This window comes from Oreochromis aureus, linkage group 3 (genome assembly GCF_013358895.1).
Source record: "Oreochromis aureus strain Israel breed Guangdong linkage group 3, ZZ_aureus, whole genome shotgun sequence".
In the NCBI taxonomy this organism is placed as follows: Eukaryota; Metazoa; Chordata; class Actinopteri; order Cichliformes; family Cichlidae; genus Oreochromis; species Oreochromis aureus.
Genome location: NC_052944.1, coordinates 20,279,813 through 20,290,129, shown reverse-complemented (window position 1 = coordinate 20,290,129; position 10,317 = coordinate 20,279,813). Strand labels below are relative to the sequence as shown.

The window sequence follows — 10,317 nt, the reverse complement described above, 5'->3', positions numbered from 1 at the left end:
CCGACAGTGGGAGAGTCAGGAAGTCTGGCGACTGTAAACCCCACCCGATCCCTGCACCGACGACACCACCACCCACACACCCATCTCTCAGATACGCTCGAAGACACGCCAAGCGGGCACTTCTGCGTATACAAGTCGGTGCTACCATACTTATGAGGACATTTGTGCCTTTCACTAATTTTTAACCATAGCAGCCACATATTTCACCCCCAAATTTACACTGATCTAAAGCAGAAGTCACACTTACACACAATCTGTCATTCAAGCGGAGTCAAAACCCTTAATCCACCACCGAAAAACACAGAAACAACGATAATAACTACAAAACTATTATTATTATTATTCGAAAACAATTGAGTTAAATAAGCCTTTGTTTTGATTTATCATCACATAAGAAGCACACAGAACGTAATGTTTTCCGTCATATGTGAGACTGTACCTTTGATTTATGTTGGATTTTTAAACCAAGACACTAGAAATATTTTTAAAATTACGGAATATCTCATCAAGTTTAGCATTGTACAGTTGTGCATTTGGCGTTGAAACTCTGAGCTCTTTGATTAAAACAAAACTTGGGTTAACACTTGGCTTTCTGTTGAGCTAATCTACAAACTCTATAGACTCATTTCTAAACACACGAGTAACACCATCTATATTCTCTCGTTTTAGGGCTAATGCTTGGTTTGACATACAGTAAACTGGAGCCATGGGCGGAACATCACCACGTTTTATTTTCTTTATGTGATTCATTTAAAAATAAAGGTGTCTATCAGTCTGTATTCTATAAAATTTACACATGATTTAAAGTTACAAACTAAAATTTAAAACCAAAATTACAAGTCCTCTTTAAAAAAAGACACCTTTACGTGAGGTTTAATAATGCATAAAATATTTACAAAAGCTTACAGTTTTTGTGAGGTTTTTTTTGTTGCCCTTTTTAACTTTTAAAGGTGAATTCTTCCACTTTAAAAATCTCTTCTTTATTTCATTAACATAAAAGCTTACTGTATACTGACTGCACTGCCATATATTTGCATATATCCTCAATTATTCAGATTATGGGATTTCTGTAAAAGTTGCCTGATATATATTATTATATATTATAAAATGTTCTTACTGGCTAAATGAAATCCAACTGCGTGGAAGCTGAGAAGCATCTTTTCACTGTCACCTCTAAATATGTTAAGAATTTAAATTATAAAGGAAGTTATAAAATTGCAGTGTAGTGAATGCATTTTACACAACCAATTACATCTTTACTTTAGTTTAAATACACAAAGGTGCATTTGGCTTTAACTTGATATCAGAGCAACAATTATGAGCTACAGTACAACTCAACATACACAGTAATCGCAGACAGGAATTTAGCAGAGAAAACAGCAGATTTGCAGGCAGACTAAAAGGGTGAATGAACAGGTTAACAGCGATGGGGCCTTGAATGGCTGTGACAGGGAGAAAGCAGCGAGAGGCTCCATCTCTGAAGGGGGAAGTGACCCGGAAACAGTGAGTAAGTGCAGCTTGCTGGGCCCTTTAGGAAAAATCTCTCTAGAAGCAGTGATGCAAGTCTACCTAAACACACATTTCTCACACTGTTTATGCACAGATGCTTTACTGTGCTGTACAGATAGCGGGGAGCCACTGTTTGTCACTTATAAACCTCCCAAAAAGTTAAGCAAATGCTCAAGACTTAAAAATAAATCTTTCTTTCTCCATTGTAAAGAATAAAAAAAGCTTCTTTCTTGTTGAACTTTACAGTCTGTGGCGGTATTATATGGCATTATAACACTGTGGATACACTGGTAACATATCAGGGTGGCATCTTACTCCAGGCCACCTACTTTTTTAAAATAGTAATCCCTTACTTTACTCATTACTTGAAAAAAGTAATGGGATTACAGTAACGCGTTACTGTGTGTTTGTTTTTTATGAAAAGATTTGGCCCAGATTAACTTGTGTGGTCTGAAAATATGTGTGTTGCTGCAGCAAGCTGGAAAATTGATCGGCAACAAGTGCTGCAGGGCGTAACTGTGCAGGAGCCAAGTCTTAATAATCACTTTTTAGTCTTTTGATTTGCTCATTCACTTGCAAACTTTCTCTTTTTTTTCTTTTCCATGAAATACATAGTTCATAAACTTACATATTCTGTGTCAGAAAAATATTTAACGTTTGTTACAAAATTAAGAAAACTTTATAAAACTCACGCATTTGGTCAAACTTGCCGTAGGAATGGATTGTTCCCTATTCACACCTAACTGTTCATCACTGTAGCCTCAAGATAGAGATAGATAGATAGATAGATAGATAGATAGATAGATAGATAGATAGATAGATAGATAGATAGATAGATAGATAGATAGATAGATAGATAGATAGATAGATAGATAGATAGATAGATAGATAGATAGATAGATAGATAGATAGATCTGTATATGAAAATAAAACTTGAAACAAGCAGTAACTCAATAATTAATATAAATTTCCTTCTCAAAATAAACAAGTCTTTGGTTTAATAAAAATTCCTGCAACTTTTATATGCTTACATGCGTTGTTTGCAATTGTTTTTTCTAATTCAGTGTTGTCATTTGATGGTAAATTAATTTCAGAATAATAAAAAGGAAAAAAATAGGCTCGACATATAAGATATCTCTGTGAACATTTTGAATATTCTCTTTTTGTTTCCTCTTTTTTTCACATCTGTGCTGAAACTGAACAGAAAAAGTGTCTTATTCTTACCAGAAACAGTTCTTTACTCATCTCAGCGATTTGTAATATTTACTAATAATGTGTCATATGCTGAAAATCATTATTCAAATAACAATTTGATAATGTCCATTCATCGCTTAACTTCAGAACTTACAAAATCTGCACTACAGCTCTTAGGGTTTTGAAGATTTCCTAAATTTATTACTGTAGCAAAATAAAAGAATTCCAGAGAGGCAATTAGGTATAACATGCCTTGAGCTCTAACTTTTATTTAGTTATGTATTTATTTATTTATTTTTGGTGTCAAGCACTGTTCAACTTTGTCTCTTCAAAGTGCTTTCTAAATAAACTTTTCTTCCTCTGTTACTTTCTGTAGTACATCAGTCTACATTAAGACATTTTATTAACAGGCTTTTACAACTTTAAATTTTCTTGTAACTAATAAATCATTAAATTTATTTAAATTTTTTTTTTTATATATTTAGGATTTTTCAATGGAGAGTTGTTACAGAGCCTTTAATTAAACACCAAGAAGTTCTCATCTGTTTAAACACATTTAAGAGACAAAATGAGCGTCCTGCGGTATAACAGGGGGAATGAACGAGATGGTCCACACACACACAAAAAGGCACTAACAGAGACTGTAAAGCTTCCGCAGGCTTTAAAATACTTTTAGCAGCATGTCAACACAGAGGTGATAACTGGTGATCATTATTCAGCTTCTTATGGTCTCTGCTTTTAATATAGGGATAGCAAAAGAAAACACTAAGCAGCTAATTTACTTAATGAGCAAGAAAAACAGCCGATTATTTTGTTTTTTGTTTTTTTGTGGTACATTAGTTAACTCAGTTCAAAATGTATAATCATGAGTTGGTTTAACTACTAAATTTACAATTCGTTCACTGTAAAGCAAATAATGTGCCCCGGATTTCTCAGCTCTCCGTAATGTGTATCTTATTGAACTTTAGACTTTCAGGACTTTATCACTGCAGGGAGAAAAATAAGCTTCAAATACGATCTGACGCTGAATAAATCATGCGAAAATGAAGGAAAAGTAGGAGTATGAGTTAATAAATAAATAAAGGATTATTAAAAATGCAATCTGGGCGTGTTTTGGTGTTATCTTTTTTTGTTGCTGTTCCTGATACAAGTCAACACACATTTAAAACTGCAAATATTACACGTTTTATTGCAAAATATGATCGTCGTAGAATAACCGTCTTCACAGTTTAACTGTCTTATGAAAGTGAAAACAAAAGATAAAAGTTGTTTTAAAAAACAAAACAAAACAATGATAAGGCCATATAAATACAAACCAAGTGTTGCTCCACAGGAAAAACAATGAACACACACACACAAAGTATTATTGCAGGGTAGTAAGGCTGATGCAGCATCAGGAGTTTAACGTATGGTACATTCTTTAAGATGACATTACTGCGCAAAGGAAAACTGCTCCGAGGATTTGAACGCATGCACAATTCAAGATGATAAACTCTGTATATAAAATTCAATAATAATAATAATAATAATAATAATAATAATAATAATAATAATAATAATTAACCAAAAAGTGGCGCATGCACGTTGAATTAGTTGATATGTTGACAACTCATTTAAAAAAAGTTAAAAATGAAAAAAGGATGAGACGTATCATGCAAAATATTTGGGCTGACTGTAAGTCGGAGTGTCCACGCACCCAAGAGAGAACTCAACAGTCTGCATCAAAGAGGCCAAAGTATTTGCCAGTGTTAGAGAAGTAAATGTAAGGCGCGGCGTTTGCCGTCGGGTACACTACAGGGAACGGCATGGGTAACAAACATCCGCCCAGCAGGCTGCTGTCTTTGTAAAAAGTTGGTAATTGCACGTTTTTTCCTGCCTCTGTGAAGTGATCGGCGGCCAGCGGCCCCTCCATGTCCGTGGACAGCTGTCTCTTGAGTTTGTTGCGGCGGTTCTGGAACCAGATTTTCACCTGGGTCTCCGTGAGCTGCAGGGAGCTCGCGAGGCACGCTCTCTCCGAGCTGCTCAGATAGCGCTTCATGTCAAAAGTCGCCTCGAGCTGAAATATCTGTCGCTTGGAGAAGATGGTGCGCGTTTTCTTCTTTACCATGGCTTTGGAGTTCACAGTCTGCTGCTGTTGTTGTTGGTGGTGGTGGTGCTGATGGTGCTGCTGCTGTGGCTCCTCAGCGCGGCACTCATTTTGCGCCCCGGGACAGGATCCAGCGGTGAGCGGCGGTGCGTTTCCCCCGCGCTGAACTCTGGGCTTCACTGTGAACGGAGCGACAAGATGTGCTTTGGTGCAGCGGTAAAGGCAAACGTAAAAACACCTGCGAACAAGCTGAGCAACATTCCAGTAAACCAGACAGAAAGCGACGTCCTGCAAGCGCTTTTGCATTTTCCCACTAATAATTTGAACTTTGAGCGTGTTTTATTTAAATTTATTTGGATCTTTATCGTTGTGCTTCTAAACAGATTAATTAGCCTAAAATTCCCTTTCTTTCTATGAAATTTACAGATATGGTACTTGGTATATCCGGCAGAGTTACCTGTCTCCTCTGTCCTTCGGACGTCCCATACATCCTCACGCTCCTCCAAAACATTCTTACATCCACCGTCTTTCTGCCCGTTTGAACAGTCCAAATCTCCACTTCCTTGCGGCCTCAGGTTGAGGATGTTGTCAATTGTGAAGGTCAAACAAGTGCTCCGACTGGGGGCATCCTCTTTGCTCATATTCCCCGGCATTTCATTTGCTCCTCCGAGATTCCCGAAACACCGACGTCTCCGGACTCTCCGAGCACCATTGCTCCTCGGCTGCCACTAGAGCACAGAGGAGCCGGTGCGCAGTAAATCAACGACCCGGAAGACTGCGGTTTAGCAGCTTTTGATTGGCGAGGTTGAGGGGGCAGATGAGGGCGGGATGCAGATTTACGTCTGGCTGCCATATTGGAGGTTTGTGCGCTTTCTTTCTGTCCAGCCTGCTTTCCCGGGAAGTATGCAAAAACTAAGAGTTTGGAAGTCTCGCCAGTTACTTTATTTTATTTATTTATTTATTTATTTATTTAGATGCTAAATACTTTTTTTAAGTACCTCTTAAAGAACATTAACATGTCATTTTGACAGCATTTTAACTACTGGCACCATGAGAATTATGTAACCCGACTATGGGTTAAGGGGGCGCATAACATAGCCAAGTTTAACACAATAAGCTGCTCTAATCTCGCCTCCAACATTGTGCATATCTCAGCTTAACCTCATTGTTCTTTTTTATTTTCTTTGAAAATGTTACTCACACTATTAAAAACTATTCATCTCATGTTATGCCCTCTTTTCTTTCTTAATTGCCCCTTGGGCATAAATAAGTTTTTTTTTTTATTTTGAAACCCACATACAACCTAAATTCCAAATAAAGATGCCAAATAAACAGCTGATGACCAAGAAACAGGAAAGAAACCACAAAACGCCCTGTGCATAAAATTTTATTCACATGTGAACATAGAAGTGTACAAAACTCTGTATTAAAATCGTCTTAAATTAACAACAAAAAAACAAACGTGTCAGTCAATCAGTGTTGCTAATAGCCTACCCCTGTTCACAGCTATCAAAAGTCACAATATCACAAACACCAAACTGGTTTCATTTCATAAATGAGCTACATTTTAGTACTCATAGGTCAGGTGTGTGGGTTCAAATTTCTGAAAGAATTCAACAGTCTAAAGCCACATGAGAAGTTGAGTGTGATGGGAAACTCAGCAGTGCAAAGAAAAACTTTTTCTGTAGCACATGAATACAAGTTGAAAGCATAAAGTATAGAAAAAAGTATATAAAAATGAGCTTTTGTCCCTGATTTTTGTCCTCAGAGCATTTTTCTATGTGTAACCTTATTGTTTACAGTAATTTGTGTTTTCATTTCCAGATTTTTCTTATACATTTACAAATTAATGAATTCCCAAAGTGTCGTTTTCTTTGTTTTAATTTTTTCACATTGCTTTACAAGCCACAAACATACTGACCCTTCCAAGTATGTGGACCAGCTACATTTTCCAGTGACAGAAATCTTCACAAAATAAAGCTTTAGTTGGAAACTACGTGACTATGTGTGTGAAATATCCTCAGTAAAGCACACAGGACAGGATGGTGGGCAGCTTGAATGGTCCAAAAATATCCATCACAATTTCCATATTTCTAGTAATACTAATTTATTCCTGATAGTGCTAAATTTGGTACTAAAACTTAAAAAATGACCTTTGCTTACAATAAATTGATAAAGGTTCTGCTAATGATGAGGAATTTTATTGCTGAAAGTAGACATCGGCACCTTGATGTAAATTTGCTTGTATTTGTCTATATTACTTCCAGAAAACATCCAAATGAAACATTTCAACAGAGGATGACAATCCTCAGTGCACTGCAGGGATTAACTTTACTGAATATTCTAACATGAACATTTTGCAGCATCATTATTTGATTCATGTGAGTCACAGGTATACGAGATCTCTTCCGCTCTTTAAATCACACCAGCCCGGTCATCTGTGGCGTTATGAATGACACTGGATGGGTGAAGTGGCCAGTCAGCGGATAGTTAACAGAGTTAGAGAAGCCAACTACTGGAGGTGACACGTGGGGCAGGTTTGTCAGTGTCAGCGGGGTGGTGACGCTCTCGCGATACAACACGGGAACTCTAACCACCCTCTGGGCGGCGTACGGTGCAGTGGCGCTGCTGGCTTCTATATCTGCCGTGATCTGCCGTTTCCACTTGTTCCTGCGATTTTGGAACCAGATCTTTACTTGGGTCTCGGTGAGCTGCAGCGACGCAGCCAGCCCAGCTCGCTCCGAGCTGCTCAGGTAACGCTTCAGGTCGAAGGTGGACTCCAGCTGGAACACCTGGCTTCGGCTGAACACAGTGCGCGTCTTCTTCTTTCGCACCACTGTGATGTCACCTGAGGCCAAGAAGAAGCAGCGTCTTCATTAAAAAGTTTCTTAACACACATCGTAAACGGTAAAAATGTTATATATATCTTTAGCGTTGCATTAAACAAACCATGTGGCTGTTAATTGATCAAATTCATGCTAACGAGTCTCCAGGTGAATATCTCCAAATAGGCAGTACTGCTTTGCAATCCAATGAACTATGCAGTGCTATTAAGCAATCTGCAATATTTAAGCTAATTTTATGTTCATATAGCATTTAGATATAAAGATTCATATTTTTATTTTAACCCATTATGTAATGTCTCCATTCAGTTACTAAATGTATAATCCTTTGCTTTTATCTAATTTGTACAACAAAATAAAAATATAATCAAATAAAACATGTTGCCCACTTCTGCTGTAACAGGCAGAGAGGGTATGGCCCTCAGACCCAAGAAATGCTAACTGCACCCCTGCTCTTTGGTCACTGCTGCTGTCAATGCACCTTATCAGAAAGAAAATGCACCTAAACCAAGAAGCTCTGCAAATGCTGCTTTTTTAAAATCGAAAAAAAAAAGTTCTACTTGAGTGAGTGTGTACTAGAACGGCGCATGCGTGTCTCAAATTCCGGTTGTGCTTATAGCAGAGCACAAGACATTATTTGGGGGTTTTGTGTGTGTCTTTTTTAATGAATTACGTGTACTTTGAGCTCACCTGTGTCACAGCTGTCCCCTAGAGAGACGCAAGAGGAGCGCGTGTCATACTCTTCCTTCTCATCTGGCAGACCGTCGCCTTCCTTCTCGGCCGGTTTGTCATTCTCCTCCGCCTGTCCCGTTAAAGTTGGGGAATCCCGTTCGCTGTTTAGCACGGAGTCTACATGTTCGTGCGAGCGGCTGGTCTTGCAAAGAAGACCTGCGAAGGATGTCGTGAAAAAGAAAAAAAAAAAAAAGTTACTTTAAATCATCCTACACACTGTCAGATTTGTGCACAGCGGGGAATTGCGCACATTCATGCTGTCTGTCCTCTCCAAGATTATAAATACGCATCAGCTCTTCGCTGCTGGTCTATTTAAAGAACAAGAGGGAGATTGTTGTGAGATCGTTGTGTGGATGCCAAATACTGTTGGCTTCTACAAGGCTGATAATCGGAGAGTCGGGATGTTTTACGCACGGGGGAAGGGACAGTGAACCGCATTATGGACCATGTGTCATGTCCACTTTTGCCCCATTGAGACCCCAAAGCGAGATGCATAAATCATAAATGTTAGATGTGGAGGTTTGGGTGATGTTTGTTTATTAATAATAAAATGAGTTATATATATTTAACCCGAATCTTGTAAACGATAAACAAGGAACAAATCGTCGAAACAAAAACGATCATTTGTTATTTTCAGTAACCTTTTCGAAGGGACGAAAAGGACTATCAGGAGCAAACTCACTTCTTGAGCTGCCATTCGCTGTGTTTGCAAATGTTCCGCTCCTGTCCGACCCGTCAGTGTCGCTCAGACGTCTCGTTTCCAGACCCGGACACATCCCCGGGTCGTGACCAGTAAGTTTGAAGCTCCGAGTCTCCGCTCGCTCCTCGGCTGAAGAACGTCTTCCTGTAGTTCCCAGCAAATTCTCAATGTAAAAAGATGAACCTCTCGATGGAGGACCGGATTTCAGTCTCGGTGTTTTATCATCCAGCATGCTGACTTTTTGAGTCCGCCCGTTACAAAAATCCCTTTTAAAATCCCCCAGACGTAAATTTTATACTGTCATTCCCGGGAAGGCGTCTTATCTCGGGCCAGAAGCGTCTTCTGCGCGCAGACCATCCCGACGCAGTCCATGTGAGGACAGCCTGCTGCAGTTACGAGAGATCCACAAAGCAAATTCGTTTCGGGTTTGAGCTGAGGGCAAAAGGCGAAGAGGAATTACTCCAGGAAAATACCCGGACACGGTCTCGTTGTTTGTAGGCTCTCGTGTGGGCTGTGCGATAGTCTGCCTTGAGGGACCGCAGAGATGCTGTATTTAGGTCAATTAGGGAGCAAACCAAGGCAGAGATACGGTGTTGTCCTCAGGGCTGGAGATGGAGAAAGCTCCATGAAGAATGGCACAGCGCACAGTACCGCCTATTGGTTACATTTGTCCATGCACACTTTATATTTACTATTCACAAAAGAACTCTGTTACACTCAGGTTTCACTTTCTTGTCCATAAATACACAGCAAAGCAAACATTTCCCACAGAAATGCTATTTTTATATTTTATTTCATTGGTTACTCACATCCAGTTATTTGGCTTTAGAAAAAACAGGGATAAACATGAACAAACCGTAGTAAAACATTTCTTTTTCTTCTTAAAATACCAAAAAACACAAGACTGAGCATGATATATAATGTATGAATACTTTTATAGGAGGAGTATGAATCGTTATTAATAGTATCATTGTGCGCTAATGCTAATAAAAAGCAGATGTTGCTGATGTGGCATTCATGCCAAATAAACAACGCGCGTGAGTGAAAAAAAAAAACTCTTACTGCGCTCAATGAACCGTGTACTTCTACCATACTGTGACAAAGCGGAATCTCTAGTCAAGTGAAAAGTTTAGTTTATCTTAAATTAGTTTGCTTGTTTAAATCAGTTCTCAGTAGGTTTGCGGGTCATCTCCCCTTTTAAAAATAAAAACAAAAGAAAAAAAATACTTTTTTCCCGAGACACCCTCATTCAA

The 10,317-nt window shown here is 38.8% G+C and overlaps 2 protein-coding genes across 2 annotated transcripts; both read right to left on the bottom strand.

Moving 5' to 3' along the window:
- Nucleotides 1-3,922: 3,922 nt before the first annotated feature.
- Nucleotides 3,923-5,492, bottom strand: LOC116310412 (homeobox protein HMX3-A-like). Its single transcript, XM_039610553.1, has 2 exons — nucleotides 5,247-5,492; nucleotides 3,923-4,968 (listed from the first exon to the last, which is right to left on the bottom strand). Exons 1-2 carry the CDS (start codon nucleotides 5,440-5,442, stop codon nucleotides 4,412-4,414), a joined length of 753 nt encoding a protein of 250 aa, XP_039466487.1. The 5' UTR covers nucleotides 5,443-5,492; the 3' UTR covers nucleotides 3,923-4,411.
- A 729-nt stretch (nucleotides 5,493-6,221) lies between these two features.
- On the bottom strand, nucleotides 6,222-9,356 carry LOC116310414 (homeobox protein HMX1-like). The gene is made up of 3 exons (XM_039599671.1): nucleotides 9,047-9,356; nucleotides 8,323-8,520; nucleotides 6,222-7,637 (listed from the first exon to the last, which is right to left on the bottom strand). The coding sequence occupies exons 1-3, from the start codon at nucleotides 9,294-9,296 to the stop codon at nucleotides 7,210-7,212; spliced, it is 876 nt and encodes a 291-aa protein (XP_039455605.1). The 5' UTR covers nucleotides 9,297-9,356; the 3' UTR covers nucleotides 6,222-7,209.
- Nucleotides 9,357-10,317: the final 961 nt, after the last annotated feature.

Coding starts and splice junctions, on each gene's coding strand:
- LOC116310412 (XM_039610553.1), bottom strand. CDS start 5,442: ATGCCGGGGAATATGAGCAAAGAGGATGCCCCCAGTCGGAGCACTTGT. Junction 4,969..5,246: donor CCGAAGGACAGAGGAGACAG/GTAACTCTGCCG, acceptor CTCCGTTCACAG/TGAAGCCCAGAGTTCAGCGC.
- LOC116310414 (XM_039599671.1), bottom strand. CDS start 9,296: ATGCTGGATGATAAAACACCGAGACTGAAATCCGGTCCTCCATCGAGA. Junction 8,521..9,046: donor AGCGAATGGCAGCTCAAGAA/GTGAGTTTGCTC, acceptor CATCCTTCGCAG/GTCTTCTTTGCAAGACCAGC. Junction 7,638..8,322: donor AGGGGACAGCTGTGACACAG/GTGAGCTCAAAG, acceptor TCTTGGCCTCAG/GTGACATCACAGTGGTGCGA.